The sequence below is a fragment of the Protopterus annectens genome, chromosome 1.part2 (assembly GCF_019279795.1).
Source record: "Protopterus annectens isolate FY-2018-M chromosome 1.part2, PAN1.0, whole genome shotgun sequence".
NCBI classification, from domain to species: Eukaryota; Metazoa; Chordata; order Ceratodontiformes; family Protopteridae; genus Protopterus; species Protopterus annectens.
In genome coordinates this window covers 975,021,658-975,038,999 of record NC_056727.1, presented here as the reverse complement: position 1 = coordinate 975,038,999, position 17,342 = coordinate 975,021,658, and the positions used below count along the sequence as shown (strand labels likewise).

The 17,342-nt window shown below is 40.7% G+C and overlaps 1 protein-coding gene across 1 annotated transcript in view; it reads right to left on the bottom strand.

The window, feature by feature from the left end:
- The window catches only part of LOC122792203 (tyrosine--tRNA ligase, cytoplasmic-like), a 480,316-nt gene that overhangs the window by 122,051 nt on the left and 340,923 nt on the right, over positions 1–17,342 (bottom strand). Inside the window, exon 11 of the mRNA XM_044059934.1 lies at positions 10,152–10,249. Within this exon, the coding sequence (XP_043915869.1) occupies positions 10,152–10,249 (98 nt within the window). The remainder of the gene's footprint in view (positions 1–10,151; positions 10,250–17,342) is intronic.

The window sequence follows — 17,342 nt, the reverse complement described above, 5'->3', positions numbered from 1 at the left end:
ATCCTCAAAACATATCAATGGCCAAAGCCCTTGAAAGTATCAACTGAATCATACATACACTGTAAACAATGAGTAGTGACTTGTACTATTGAAGAAACTAAATTATTTAAAGCAGGTTTTTCCTTATAAGGAAAGATTGCAGACAAAATATTCCTCATACTTTCACAGTTAGTCAGAACAAACTTTAACATATGAGGCTGACAATTCAAAATTATGAAAATCAAACTTGCAGAAGCATACACTTTTTCCCCATACTTGTCAGAAAGAGTAGGATTTGAATTAACTAAATATTTAGCAGCAGTATGACTGACTAAAGTTATAGCGCCTGGGCCAGGTTTAGGAAGAGTGTGTAAAATCTTAAAAGACTGAGAAACTTTATATCCTATCTACCATTTTAAGGGCAGCTGATTATCATGAAATTTAAAGGCAGTAACGCACACATCCTCCAAAGCTAACAGAACTGGAGGAATTGGTGTAGGTTCTGGAAATTCATTCTTTCACAGCTCATAGTATTTTCTGAGGGGCTGATAAACCTCATTGTTCTCCCACTGAAAACAGTAGGTCAACCCCCCAACACACACACACACACACACACACACACACACACACACACACACACACACACACACACACTGGGAGTATCAGAAATGGAGCTCTTCTCCAAGTATGAATCAGAAATCTTAGGAGGAAACCCTGTATCTGTCTCTTCATATTCCTGTCCAGATTCAGAATCTTGAATCTCTTCAGGTAAGGAGGTATTCCCTCTTTACAAGGATCAATGTTCTTAATCAAACCCTGAGCCATACCCAGTAAATTACTCCTCTCCAAGGAAATTTGGGGTGAAGTAGATATACTTTTAGTTTTATGTTACTTTTTGACAAGAAAAATGGGGTCAACACTGTTGTTAATGGCAGTAACATACTGCCCATGTATGGGCACAACATTCTGACAAAAAAGGGAGATCTTCTCTGTTCCATCTCTCAGTACTGACAAGACTGTCTTTCTCTTGCCCACTGAGGGACTCCCAACAGCTGCAGAGGACATGGGTAATCCTGAATATAGAGTGGCTATAGGTGACGGCCATCCGATGAGTATACAGTGGGTATGGGTGACGGCCATCCAACATTAATATAGTGATCGAGCTTCTGTGAAATTAGATCAGTTTGAGTGTGATCTAACTCATCTAGTTTATTGGTGGAGAAATTACGCTCTGACATCACATCAAAGTCAAAACTCTCTGCATCAAGCTGTTGTATTGTATTTCTAGGCGATCGGGATAAGGTATCAGCCAGATAAAGCAATTTGCTTTTAGTGTAAACCAAGCTGAAACTGTAATTTTGCAATCTGAACATTATTTGCAATCTCACAGGAGCAGAATGCATAGGCATCTTCAGAACAGTAACTAGAGGTTGATGATCAGTTTCAATCTGAATAGAGCGACCATAAACATAATCATGAAACTTGGAGCATGTAAATACTATAGCCAAAAGCTCTTTCTCAATTTGCGCATACTGCATCTTAGTTTGGGTTAGTGTTCTAGATGTACAGGCTACTGGTCTGCCGTTGAAGTATGACTGCGCCTAGGCTGAAATTTGAAGCATCACAGGAAAGAAGAACTAGTTTGATGACATCATGGTATCTTAACATAGGTTGAGTGGCAATGTTGTTCTTAAGGTCGTCAAATTCCTTTTGATGATGTTCCAACCATGACCATGCAACATTTTTGTGCATTAGCTCTCTTAAAGGTGTTGTCAACTCACTGAAGTCTGGTATAAATTTGCCTAGATAGTTGACCATGTCCAGAAAACACTGTAAACCTTTGTACATTGTCTAGCGCCGACATCTCTAGAATAGCTGCTTGCTTGGTTGGGTCAGGTCTCAAACCTGTACTTGTAAAATATCCTGCGTGCGTAACTTCTGGAAGTCTGAATTTGCCCTTCAAAGGACTGAGCTTTAAGTTCACTTCACATGCTCTGTCTAAAACTTTGAGGATTCTGTCATGCTCTGCTTTACCACAGCCTCCAACTAATAGATCATCTACTATTATGGCACAAGGATAACCTGAGAAAATTTGTTCCATCGCATGCTAAAAAACTTCACTTGCAGAATTTATTCCAAATGGCATCTTTAGGAATCTGTATCTGCCAAACGAAGTACCAAAAGTAGTTTGAAATGAGGATATGCGGTCAAGCAACACTTGCTAAAATGAACTCTGCATCCAAAACAGAAAATACAGCAGCATTCGGTATTAGAGCTGTAACAACTGTGCACATTAGATGATACGGTCTCTTTAATGCTTTGTTCAAATCTCTTGGGTCAATGCATATTATGATTTCATCTGAGCTTTTTTTGTGAGCGGCTACCATGAATGATGCCCATTCAGTAGGTTCTGTGACTGGACAAATCACACCTTGCTGTGCCATTTTATCCAGCTGAGCTTTAACTTTATCTTGCATAGCTACTGGAACCCTTCTTGCTGGTCTGACTACTGGAGTGATCTCTGGGTCAAACTTCATGGAATACAAATAGAAGCTTGACAAATTTGTCATCGAAAACATCAGCATACTCTGAGAAAATGGCTTTGGAGAAACTGGAACTCGGAACTGCACTCACATGATGAAGTTCTTTAGCAAAAGAAAGCAGATTAATTTGTAAACTATCTTTGAGACCCAATACAGAATGCACTGGTCTTTGGACTAAGTAGAATAACAAGATGCAACAGTTCTCTGCCAGATAACATGAAAGCATCACTGAACCTTCAGTATGAATTTCTTCACCTCCATAAGCAACAAGTCTCACACTGCTGGTTACATTAAGTCGTTCGTTAGTTCTCCCTCTTGCAAATGTGTCTGCTGATATAACATCACACTTCCACCAAGTGTCTACTTTGAGCTCTGTGGATTTTCCATTGACCTGGACAGTACAAAACACTTCACTTCTCGTTAATAAGTTTACTGCATCAACTCCTTCACCGATCACTGATACACTATCTACATAGAAACCTGACTGATTCCATTTTTACACTTGTGACACTGCTGACCAAATGCACTTCTCTCTTAGACTCATGATTTGCCCCACAACTGTCACAGTTAACAACAAAGCTAGAATTGGGTTTTGCTGACTCATGTTTGTGTTGTACTGAACTGGTGATGGAGCTTGCACTCTTCCTGGAACTTTCTAGAAAACCTCATGGCTTCTTTGGAAATCCTGTGGTTGCCACATACTTAGGCTTGTTCTTGCCTGCCATGTGTTGCAGACTATCTGTGTTTGCTCTGGAACCAACTGAAACTATGCTCTTGACAGTCGCAAGCATATCTGTATGTCTTTCTGTCACCTCATGGATTTGACAGTCCTCTATTGCTTTACTCAAGGTTAAATCACTGTCACAAAGAAAAATCTTTTTCACAGCAGCACTATTAATACCACATACAAGCCTGTCCTTTATCAGCTCATTTTTTAGATCACCAAACTGACATATTTTAGCTCAGCTCTGTTTCTCAAGTCAGTTATATAAGCTGCAAATGTTTCCCTGGTTTCTAATTTTTTGTGTAAAACAAATGCCTCTCTAATGTAATATTCGTCTGGGGGTTGCACATTTTTCTGAATTTGCGCTTCAAGCACTAGGGGTCTTCCCTTGATTCTGCTTGTACAACAATATGGCGGCCTGCACCTTCTCCTTCATACACTGCTGGTGCATACACAAATGAATGCTCTCTTTCTATGGCCTCAGACCCTGCTAGGTTTTACAAAATGAATGCCCTGGTGCATGCATTTCTATCTGCATAAACTGCTTGTATGGAAATATCGTACTCTTGCTCAAATATTCTCCAGTTTTCTGCAATATTCTGATCAACCACAAGTGGTAGGGGTTTTCGAAATCCGTTTGCCATATTAACACATACCAGCAAAGTATCTTGCGAATAAGCATGAATATACACACACACACATATATATATTTACATATATATATATATATATATATATATATATATATATATACATATACATACACATACACACACACACACACACACACACACACACACACACGTTTCTGGCATAAACAATACTTGTCTAATCCCTTTGTGCTCTGAACTTTTACTCTTGTTGGGCTTACTGGACTTATGCAAATGAACGAGCTCGTACTACTTTTGAATAACTGGACTTTGCAAAATAAACTTCTCAGGCTTTGCGATACTTTGCTGAACTTTATCGATAAAGGCAGAAATGCTAAAGAAATACGCCATCACTTGTTATACTTTTGGACTTCTACCGACAAAGGCAGAAATGCTAAGGTCATTTATCACCATCACTTGCTAAAGTCATCACTTTAAGAAGCATTCAAGAACTTTACGATGCGACTGAGTAATTCATGAGTACTGTAATACTCTTGTAATTATCAGTGTAAGAAACGGGTTAAGCAGTTGCACAATATGAATAAATCAAACATCCGCTGCCTAAATTCAATAACTTTGAAGTAATTGCACTTTGCGGACAACTGCATACAGCACACTGAAATGTCCCCAGAATGGCTGTACTTTGCTAGGCAACTCTTTATTGTACAAAAAGCACTCTGTAATGGCGGCACTTTGCGAATAGACACACCCAGCACAAGAACTTTTTGAAATAACTACACTTTGACTGCAATACACAAAACAGTTGCACTTAGCACACAATGAACTCTTTAAAATACATGCACAGTAATAATCACACACTGTAAGCACTGTTACACACTCTCTGAGATGCTTCGTATAACTTTAGGTAAGCCCTTGATACAATACGAAGTCGGAGTTATGGCCAAATACAGTACTTTGCCAAAACACATACAGTCGCCTTGGTTTATTTCTGCTTAATGTGCCCTTTCTTTTTTTTAATATATTCGTTTTGCTCATTTAAGCCCTGTTTTATGCCCAATGCACAACTTTGCCTTAAACACACTCATTTTGCTTTAAACATACTCGTTTTTTTTTGCTTTACTGTTAATCGTTTCATCAAATACTTTCATCTTAAACATTTTCTTTAGTTAAACTTTTCACTTTCTGACTGCCTGATAATGTGGTTTGTGCCCTTGTAATGCCCCTTTTTTCATCTTTCGCATAGAGTAAATAATTCTTGTTATTTCTCATTACCTTCCATTCTTTTTTGGTTACTTTTGTGCTCTTTTCTCTCGGTTTTACCTTTGCAGTCGTCTTTACATCTAACGGCTCCGAATATTCTCTCTGCCATCTCGGTTCTGACACCATTTCACTTTCATGTTAGGACACGCATAAACGAGTCTTTGTGGGTTCTATTCAAGTAGCTTTATTTCATACAAACATCACTATAGAGGATACTGACTATAACTTAAGTAACTTATGTACAAGCTAACAAGTGTGATCATGCATGCTTCCTCTCTGGCTGCTTCTACAAAATGGCACTAGGGATTTCACATGTCTGGAATTCAGACTTGCACGTACAGCCTCGCAAGCTTCTTACAGATAAAGTACACACACTTTACATTCTGATCTACACCATTCATGGAATTCAATACCCCTTTTGGCATGCACCTCCTTAAGCACCTAAACAAACTTAACAGACCTCAACATTTCTTTGCCAAAAAGATGTCGGGTCCGAGTATCCTTATCTGCTCTGAAAAACTAAAATTCTTGTACCTCTACCCAGTGTCACACAGACATCTGTAATCAGACCTTTGTGCTATGAACAACCTAGCACTCTCTGAACTCCTTCATCTAAACAGAACCAGTGGTAAAGTTAACACCTGCTCAAGAGACCTAAATCTGTACTACCACATCAACAGCACCAGATGGTATGAGAGGGACATAAGCCAATGTATTCCCCATTTTCTGGAACAGACTACCCTTAAATATCAAGCAGAATACCCCCCTAGCAACCTTTAAAACCAGCCTGGACAAGTAATCACAAATTTTCCCAAGATGTGTGGGAAAATCTACTTAATAGGGGGAATAGTTAGTCCAGGTGATGTGGCTGAGCTTTCTCCTTTGCTGCAAGCTTAGTAAAAAAAAATATGAAACTATCAAAGCCAGGACATTCAAATCAGCTGGTTTTTGTAGGCACGATGGACAAAGCCAGTCAATCATAAATTTAAAGTCCCAAGGAGACTCACCAAAGCACAAAAAATATCTCCTGCAAAAATTGGTTGACAAGCCTGTGCTCCATGCAGAACTGCTGGCCATCAAGTCAAGATGTATTAAGGGGACAGAAACATGCACCCTGACCATGCAATAATAACACGTGTCCCAGGAAGAGATAACTGCCCATCAACTAACAGAATGACATAAGGAAACGTGTCTGTGCAGATAGGTAACATCTTTCACTTGATAAAGTAGGTCTGTTCTGTAGGAAGCTTTTTGCCAGTCTCCATCACTCTCAACAGAATCCACAAGAAGGACTAATAAGAACAGAGGATCAAAAGCAGCAACCACAGTGTCACTAGATTAGAAGGATTTCCCCAGCTTGCAGTGGAAAAGCTTCATGTACTTTCAAAAATCTGAAGGACTGAAACAATACCCTTCTTGGCCATCACAGGGTGATGAGAATAAGGTCTGGTTTCTCTTCTCTGAATATGGCGATCAGGCATGAAATCAAAGGAAAAGCAAGGAATCTTTTCTGCTAACCTTCCCCTTTCCCCTGAGCTGCTGAAGTGAAAAGAACTGTGGAAATAAATGTTTGATTTTGTAGCTATCAGGTAACCCGCAGCATTCTGTTGTTCTCAGAGTCAGTAGGGGGAATCTGTAGCTGGCAGATAATCATTTCACCTCCTACAAGTTATGAAGAGCCGACAGTGTGATACCCAGTAAATCACCCACTGCCAGGACTTCACCAATGCTTTACATCACAGCCTGATTTATTTAACTTAAGTAAGAGGGGCCAGGGTCTCATCTGGGCAAGAACTACCCTCTCATCTCAAGCAAGTTTGTTTCACCTTTTTTCTCTGGAACTCCATATGGTCTGTAACAGTACCACAAGAAGGCTTCCCATCAATAAAGTGTATGTCATCAAAACTTGTAACAGACTTGGTAGCAAAAAAAAAAAAAACAAACACTGAAATTTGTGAATAAAGTTCACAACTCCAGAGACTGGTGAAAGCGCCCTATCACCATAAGACATTTTTGACTGCTTAATGACTGTTCAATTAAAGGTACTTCACTGTCCAATAAGAAACCCTCATCAATAAATAAGTCAGGGGGAGAGTGGAGGATGTGGGAAGTGCAGTGGTGCAGCGGTTAATGTTGTCGCCTCACAGCAAGAGGTTCTCTGATTCGATTCTCAGCTGGGGTGCCTTCTGTGCAGAGTTTGCATGTTCTCCCTGCACTTGCATGGGTTTCCTCCGGGTACTCTGATTTCATCTCACAATCCAAAGACATGCACCTGGAGCATTTCTCCCCGGGCCTCTGCTGAAAATAGGCTCTGTCCTAGTTGGAATTTCCCGGTCAACAAAATGATACATAAATAAATAAAAATGTGGTCAGCATTACAATCTATAGATGCAGAAGGGTCAGGCGTTCAGTGAAGATAACACCCACATGAGAGACATGCAGAGGTTTTTGCCATGGCCTACACTGTGGTCCATTTTAACATTGCACTAACACACTTAGTCATACACTACCACATGTCAAACAGCAAATGTATGACCAAATTCAGCAGGCAAGACTACAGGCCCATCAGCTAGGGAAGAGGGCGGCAGGAATCAAAGTTATGGACCAGGCAACTCTTCCAGTACACAATGGTTCTACCCAAGCAAAATCATTGGTGAAGCTCCAACCCACCTAGTGAACATTAAAGCAGACCCACCACTAGTCCTGTGAGGAATCTCCTTTCATCATATCCAACTGGCAAAAAAGAACCACTAGGAACTGTAGATATGCATGACTACATAGTTATTGCGTGATGATACAATGTACATGGTCATTGGAGCATATCCACTTCTGGAGGACAGGAGCATCCAGAAAAATATGCCAGATGCCGACGAGTGACTAGGATAAACCCAAACATAACACTCCTCAAGAAAGATTGTCCTTCACATTACAGCTTATTGTGAAGATCTATGCAAAAGGAGAGTCATACTAAAATAGGGTTACCACCTGTGCCACTTTGCAAGGGACAGTCCCTCTTTGGGCAGTTGTGTCCTGACAAAAAATATTAAAAATGGTAAATGTCCTGAGATTGTAGGACATAATTATGTCCTATATTTTATGTAATAGTTGCATAAAAGTTATTCTGTATCCAAAATACCTAAATGTTATAAGAAACAGAATAAGCAACTAAAATGCTACAAGAATAAGCTATTATTTAGGCAAAAAGGTTAGTTTTATCCTTTGTACTGACCGTGGGTATGTGTCAGCCTGTAAAATCTGATGTTTGTGCCAAAAATGTCCCACTTGGGCCATTTGAAAAGGTGGCAACCCTATCCTAAAACAAAGATTGCAGAAGAGAAAAAAACTCACTGCCGTTTAGTTTCACGCTGAAAGTCCTCCGACTCTTCAGGCACTTTATAAATGAACTATAAGGAGAAGAAAAATTTTACAGAAGGAGCGAGAGAAAAACTTTCTAAACTACTCATGCTCCCTATCTTTAACACATGCAGAAAGGAAAGGCAGAAAAAAAGACAAGGCACAGGCAAATGGTTTGGTTTGCTGGCTTATGCCTTAGAGCAGCAGTAAAAATAAAGACTTCACTGGTGAGACCAGAATGAAGAAAGGCCTTTGTCATTTGAGAAGGTAGCATTTCAGTCTCTGGGTGTGATGCAAAGATTCAAGATGGACAAGTCTGTTTATCCAATTCACTCACTACCCATTTCAAACTACTCGTATGCATAACATCAGCTTTCATCAGGCTAAAAAGTTCTCAAAACTGGTAGCCAGTTGACAAGTAACTGTGGGACCTATGACAAGCCTGTTTTGAGCCCATGCTAAATAACTGTTTGGAAAATATAAAGTCACTGTTAAGGAAGAAACAATCTATGAATACTCCCATGTACAAGTTTATTATTATGACTGGGATGGCACATGTTGCCTACAAATGTAATCCAGGATTCTTAAGAGTAGGAATTATGGGAATACTCAGTAGTGCATTGCTCACAGGCCAGCTGATCAAAAGAATGGAGACCCTTCTTTTCTGCAGACTTTGATGAAGCAACTGACAAGCTAAGAGTTACGGCAGAAACACTATACATTAAGTCTGACGTTCTAATCCCTTACATGATTTTTTCCCTGGTACCTATTGAAATAAGCATGAGATGTGCATGAATCTCACAATAGTAAAAAGTAAACAGCAAATTAAGAAACAGATACATTTTTAAAACCATGCTCCTGAAAGTGTGCACTACCCACAGAACTTAAAACAATAACTGCAGAAAATGAAACAGTATAGGCTAGATGTGCAAAATTATATTATAAAATTGGACATAAAAGAGTAAGGAAAGAAGTTGTTGGTAGCCAGATGGATATGGATTTAAATACCATAATTACCAACCAATTTAAGAAAAAGAAAATGGTCCACAGAGATATGTGGTCTGAATTTCGCCACTGCCAAGCAATGTGAATGGCCACCACCAACTGCAAGGTGTCTCAGATCACAATGCTGGTGCTAAACAGACTAAAATACACAAGAGGGCACAAAAATTTGAATCATTACGTAATTCATTAATTGCAGCCTGGCCAAAAGGGCATGCAAGGAGTATGCACTACTGCCCTGGGTAAGGCTAGTCACCATTTACATGCAAGAAGAGACTTTACACTGAATACTCTGCCAAGCAGAGTCTTTGGACTACTTCACCAGTCTTCTTTCTCATTTTAGTCTTTCGGTATCACTGCCTTCCAAGTGCTTCCTTGCCCAGGCTTTCTTTCATCTTCAAACTGAAATCCCTGCCAGACCTGATTTTAAGGAGTCCAAATGATTAATGAGTACTCTTTGCAGTAAGAAAACCCCTTCAGACACACACACACACACAGATGCCAGCATAGGCTATGAGAGATGTATCTGATACACATATTGGTATGTCCTGAGGCTTCAACGTCAGGTGCAAGGTTAGCAGAGAGATAAAGCTACAAGTAGGCACAATCCAGAAGTCCTCCCACTGAACATCTGTAACATTTAATTATTTCTCCATGATAGTAAGAACATGTACTCACTTTCTCTACATTGAGAACTTTTCCAATTCTTATATCCAATCTGGATGGAATGATTTCATCATTGTCAAAGTTTTGGGGGGGTGGTTTTGAGGTTCCCTCTGAAAAAGAAAAATAAATGTATTAAACAGTTAAACATATCTCAATTTGTGAAGGTTTAATCCACAATAATAAAAAAACACTTCTGGGGCTAAATGCTTATATGACAGTTCTGTCATGAGTACAAGCTCATGCTAGACCTCATCTACATAACGGAAGATCCAGCCCAAAGCATTACACATTCTTGATGACTTTAGCAACACAGAAAAATTAAATACAGAAAAGAAACAAAAAAAAAAATACTTTGATACTTATTCAATAAATGCTGTGATTTATTACCCTTTGTCTAAATTAAAACGCAGCAAACCAGCACATGGTCAGATTTTTATTACTCAGAAATTAATAGGTGTGTGCTCAAACCTTATAAGATGGTCTATGAGGAGGGCCTTTTCACTAGGTCCTATGTCTGGGGAGGGTAAGCAGCTATTTCACTGCATGTTCTGATAAGAAGAGTGCTTCCAGCCTCCATACTTACCCAGCCATGCCCCAAGCACTGAGTGAGAAAAACCTGAATGTACGAAAACAAAACAAGCATAAAAATTAATATACTGGCTTGACTTGCGTCAAGATTCCATCTAGATATGCTAAATGGACCAGTCATCCAGACACAGAGGGATGGAGGAAAAGTAATAACCATCCACTTCGGAGGACTTTCTTGTAGGTTAATTGGTGTGGTGAGTACTTATTTGTGATATCGGACATCAGAGAAGTTCTGCAGTGGGAAAATAATGCAAGGAATCTCAAGTAAAAATGAATCTCTCTAGGTCAGACCCGAAGGAAGGCTAAAAATCAAGGGCTCCGAGTCTTATTAAACTGGGGTGCCAAGGAAGACCAGAATTCTGGAATTTGGGTCCAAGCAAACATTTTTGGTGAAGATGAGAAATGAAGACCAAGTGGCCACAGTTTAAAACAATGGAATTAGAAATGCATTTGACAAGGGCTGCTTAGCCACTTAAAGCCCTTCCCATACCTGAATCAAAGCAGACAAAATGACCTGAACTCATGCATCTTCTAGAAGTAAAACCTTAACTGGCATTATATATGTATGTTATATAGGGCTTTCTTCCCTCGATTATGGGCCCCCATTAAGAAAACAGAAAGATATCCACAATGGTTTAAGGACATATACCATATTTGGGAAGAAACAAGGGCTAGCGGAGCCTTGGGAAACAACAATGCACCCCTACAGAGAAAGTGCTACAACTCAGAAATGTTGTGAACAGAGGTGATGCCGAACAGAAGAGCTTCTGAAAGATGAATTGCAGTCATAAAACTGACTGACATGATTGAAAAGGCAAGTCTGTCAGTCTTGAATTTTGGGTCCCCAGGAGGACAAACATATCGATCTCCTGTATGGCTACAGAAACATTCCATAGACACAAAATATTCCTCCACAAAAATGTGGAGGTTCTTAGTTCCCCTAAAAATTTTTGGAAAGATGTTAATCTCCTAAACAGACAGAAACATGCCAAAATACACCAGCTCCACCACAGACATTTGTGGCAAGACTAAACCTTCATGCTTAGATTTTCTATATGAATTCTACCACTTTCTTTTGATCTCTCATTGTCCAGATTTTTGCAAATGCCTTGATTTTTGTCTCTCAGCTTTGGTCTGCTCCTCATAATAAAACAGAGGAATCAAGACTGAAGTCACTAAATGAGGTGCACTTCAGTTTCAGTCTTGTTTATATCCTTCAGAAAATGCATAGTGACACAAATCTGTTATTCTAGAAGTTTGAGAACAATATTTAAAATCCGTCCACCCATTTTTCAGGGACTTCTCTGATTTTCATAGGTTGGTAATAGGCTATTGGCCCTAGGGCCTATACAAGCCTAGCCATAACAATTCCCTGGATATTTCTTCCCAGAATATTTACTTCCCTGGACCCGTGTCTAGCAGGGTGACTGATGTTATCCCCGAGGTGAATTTCCTCTCTCTCATCCAATCGTCAAGGTTCCTTTTTGAAGAGGGCCAAGGAGGCACTCTGCTTGACATGTATGGGCAGTCTATTCCACAGAATGGGGAATCTCTGGGTCAGGAACCTATCCCTCCAGCATTTTGTTCATTGTGATGACAAGGTTTAGATCCCTGGAGCGTGTGGCTCTGAGGGATTGGGATTTCTTTAAGTGGAGCATGTCCAAGAGCTCAGGGTTTGACATGGCCTTGTATGTTAAGCAGAGATCATCTCTGAGTAGACGATATGCCACAGAGTATAGCTAGATTTTTTAGACAGTCAGCATAGGGCATCTGCTTTAGGCCTGCGATTCTTTTAGTGAGGTATTTCTGCGGCCTTTCCGGCTGTTGCAGATGTCTTGTGAGGTACATACCAAATGGGGCATTGTACTCTATAATGGGTCTAATGAGGGATGAGTACAGTGGGACAATGATCTCCTTTTTTCTGAATGAAAAGCCCTTAGTGATGAGGAGTGCCACATAGAAGGATTTCCTGACTGGTGTGGTGATGTGGTTATCGAAGGTGAGACCACTGTCCACCTGTGTCCCTAAGTCTCTCACCACACTTTCAGTGTTTAGTGTACTGCCACCTATGTGGTAATTCATGGGTACATGGTTTTTCACAAAGGGGTAACTATACATTTCTTGGCATTAAGCTTGAGCCCATGGCTCTGGCACCAAGCATCTGTTTCTGTAAGGCCCTTTTGTAGAATATCCACATCATTTGGGGATTTAACAATGGCTCCCAGTTTGCAGTCATCTGCAATCTTTGTTAGCCAGAGTCCCTTAGTGTTGGCCTGTACTTCAGAGAAGTAGATGCCAAACAAGAGCGGTCCCAGGACTGAACCCTGAGGTACTCCACTTGTCACTTGTCTGGAGCTGGACTTTGAGTCGGCTACTTTTACAGTCTGGGTTCTGTCAGTAAGCCAGTTGACAACCCATCGAGTGACGTAGGGATTTATGTCCAGCTTAGTAGTTTATCTATGATTCCAGAGTGGAGGATGGTGTCAAAGGTCTTGGCGAGGTCCAGATAGGCTGTGTGAACTGCCTTACCCTCGTCCACAGCTCTGGAGACTGATTCGAAGAAGTCAATCAGGTTCAGGAGACAAGATCGGCCTTTCATGAACCCAAACTGGGTGGGGTCCAGTGTTTGAAGGTTGCCAGTGTCTTTGTTTATAAGTTCCATGATAATGCGTTCCACGCCCTTGCAGATCAGGCTCATCAGACTGATGGGACAGTAGTTCCCGGGATCCAAGGTGGATCCCGCCTTGTGGAGTGGGATAACTGTAGCTGTGCGCCTCTCAGTGGGCAAGAAGCCTGAGGTGAGGCTATGATTAAACATGACACTTAGGTGAGATGCCAGTTCATTTTGTAGTTCATGTAGTACACAGCACGGGATGTCATCTGGTCCCATGGATGCTGTATTCTTAGCTTTGGAGAGTGCGGTTTATACCTGTGTGGCCGTGATTACCGGAATTTGGCAATATTTTGGTACTGAGATGGGCCCTTTAGGGGGTGAGGGGGGGTGAAGTTGGCACTAAATTGATCTGCCAAGATATTGGCAATATCCTTGGGATCAGTATATTTAATGCCATTCTGTTGTAGTTCAGAGCATATCTGAGCATTGCCATTTAGATTCTTGACATAACTACAGAATGCCTTGCGTCAGTCTTTGGAATCTTTGGCAATTTTATTTTTGTAACTAGCTTAGGAGGATTTTATGAGGGATCTCAGCTTCTTACGGAGGCTGGTAAGGTTTTGCATCCTGGGATTTTCCTCTTTTCTGCAACAGTTTCGTTCTTCTGTTGTATAGTTTGTTTATGGCACAGGACCACCAGATTGGCTTCCTTTTTTTTGGAGGAGAGCATCTTGGTTCTTTTTGGGATGGCACGATTCATGCACGAGTGGATATGCTCATACAGTGCCTTAGTGTAGGATTCAGCAGTCGAACTTTCATCTCTCGCCTGCATGGGTGTCATGAAGTTTGTCACTTCAGACTTGAAGTTGGCTTTGGAGAAGTTTTTTACGGAGGTTTCCTTACTAGGGGGTGGGGGTGGGATGTGGATGTCAAGGGTAATTTGCTTATGGTCAGACCTGACCAATGAGGGGATGACCACTGGTGTAGAGCATCTACCTCCCATGTTGGTAATGACCAGGTCTAGGATATTGGAGCCCCTGGTGGGACAATGGATTAGTTGATCCACGGTGTTGGAATTTATGAATTCCAAGAACCGTTGGGAAAAGGTGTTGGTACCAGAGTAGTTTTCCCAGTTAATGGCAGGATAGTTGAAATCACCCAGTATTAGGGTGTTTGGTTGTATCTTAATATTTTTCAGTATGTTTAGAAAGGTGTAGTGAGAATCTTTAGGCATGTTGGGGGATCTGTAGCAAGCTACAGTTTGGATTGCAGTCTTACTTAGTGTTAGTTGTACCTGGAGAATTTCAGATGCATTGTGTTGGGCAACTAGCCTGGAGGTGTGAATATCCTTGGTGAATATGGACACTCCTCCACCTTTAGTGTTTCGGTCTTGGTTTGGTGGCCGAAAAGTGTGGTAAGAGTTGTAGCCTGGTATTGCAGGGGTGCTCTCTGGAGCCTTGAACCAGGTCTTAGTTACTGCACAGATATCAATGTTCTCCATTTTTAGGAGTGCCTAGACAGTGCATTTTGAGGTGTGCCTCCAGAGACTGCATTTTGAGGTTTAGACTTCTAGCACTGAGTAGCATTACCTTCAGATTTTGATTCACATTTTGACTCAAATTTTAGCTCCGTCTTAACCCCCCCCCCTAAAACTGGTGATGTTTGGAGAGAAGTTGGAGAATTACACTTAAAAATAATGACAGTAGAGTAACAAAATGTATCTTGATTCACACTTATTCGGTCAATGTCATGTTAATAATAATATTTTGAGGGCCCTGACTATTTCTGGATTGATTCCCGATTCTCTTAAGGTCTGTCCTTGATTCAGTGGGAGCTATGGGTACGCAGTAGTAAGGAATGTGGAACAGGTTTCAGGCAAAGCACTGGGGATCAAAATCACCAAGTATGTGTTTTAAGAGCAATATTTAAAATCTGATTTTTGATCTTTGTTCCCATTATGTTTTGCTTTTGTCCAGATTTGTTGCACTAGGAGTTTGAGAGGTATGCTGCTAAGTACACCAGGTGGTACAGAAGGATTTGTAGACTTCCAGCTGTTAGCTGTTTATGTGGTGGGGTGTAGATCACTTTGGCTTACCTGAGTGTACCCTGTGGCATCTCCAGTGAGGAAGCGAGTTGAATGATAGCAAGCCATTTTCATTTGTTTCTCACCTTTTTTTGCCTCAAAGTAGTGCTCCTTTTTTCATAAGAGAGCTTTGCTGGTGTTTGGTCATGGTAGTGATGCACACAAAATGATTTTGCAAATATTTATCAACAAGGTATGGTCCATTAACTGCTCTTAGGGGATGCAACGGTTTGCTGTTTCATGAAGTGTATCTATCGCCCAAGTGCTGAAAGACTTTCATCCATGTAATGATCGTTGGATTACAGTTTGTTCTACATGATATCTACATCAGGATGATGGCAACTGGGTATTTATGGATGGTTGTACATTGTCCTGGCTGGCCTTCTCTTGGATTAGATTGCAGGCTGGTTGCTGTGAATGGTTTAGCCTGCTATTGCTGAATGGCTCCAAAACCAGAGCAGCTAAAAGCCAAGTTGGCTTCTCCTTGGACTGCACTGGAGAACTTACTGCAGATGGTTAAGGATGCTGTTGGTAAAAGTACCAAAACTAGAGCAGTCAGCAGTTCTCAGTCGGACTGTCCACTGGTCGTATGTGTGGTATTTGGTGAGACTAGACTACTGCGGGACTGGCTACCTCATGGCTTCCCCTTGCACTGGATTGTGGGTTGCTTGCTGTGAATGTGAGGGTGAGGTGTTTGTGTGTTTTAGTGTGAGGTGAGTGAATGGACCTCTGTGGGAATGGCTACCTTGATGTGGTACGGGGGCTGGTTTGTTGTATATCACTGCTACTAAATTCCAGTTAAGAGTGCCTGAGGACATGTCTGAAGACTCATTTTGGGTGGGGCTATGTGGATTCATTGTGGGGGTGAAGCAGGGTTGGGAGAGCATTGACGGGGGGGGGGGTGGCTAGCAGCAGACCTTACAGTACAAATTGGAAAGACCTGTCTACACCCCTGATTCAATGAACCAGGCAAACTGTATCACTACTTGTTACTGGGTCTGTGTTTGGTAGTATACACTACAGTAGCACTGCAAAAAAATCTAATATTTTAAAGGATTGTCACTGCAAGTAACAGCTTTCAAAGAGTGCTAGCTGGAGTTTGTTCCATGTTCACTAACCCTATAGTTCTGAGTATTCTGGGCTAAATGGAATAAGTATACTTTAGATACAGTGCACGGATTCTTGTGCTGCTTTACCTGCTGATTGTTCGAAGACCACTCTTGGAATTTATGTAGTTAAGCTGCATTTACAGTACACTTGCCATTTCATGAGTTTTTGTAAACAGTGCTTCATATGCTACTTTTGTTCAGTATACCACTGAGGTGAATGCTAGGAGCCTTAGTATTTTATTTGAACCATATGCTGCAAATCCATGAAGTGCTTATGTAGAAGTGGTGTGGGTGTGGGTGGATAATGCTAAATAGTCTATAAATTATCCTTTTTTTTTAACTGTTTGGTTCTGTTACATTCGTAGTTAGTCTTGGGTTATATGTTTTAAGCACTGATTCAGTCAAACTATAATTCATTTTCGGTATAGGGATTTAGGTCTGGACTTGTATTTTGTCTTGTAATTCTTATCTGTTTTTAAGGTTTCACTTGTGTGGAACCTTAAGTCCAAAGTTTTCAATGGCTTCCTTTATTCCTGTTTTTATTAGGTATGACAGCATTTCTTTAACATCTACTGCTCTTTTTGGTTGCATACCGTTGCAGCTACTGCTGCTTCATCACAGTAGAACTTTGACTTGATTTCTGGAGTCTCTATTTGTGTTTAATGTTAAAGTTCTGCATTTGTCTGTTTTCTTGCTCAACACCAATAATTTTTTTTATGGATTACACTGTCATATAGGTAGTCATTTATATATAATACGAAGTTATGTACTCACCATAACGTTCCATCTGAGTAGGTAAACTTCATTTG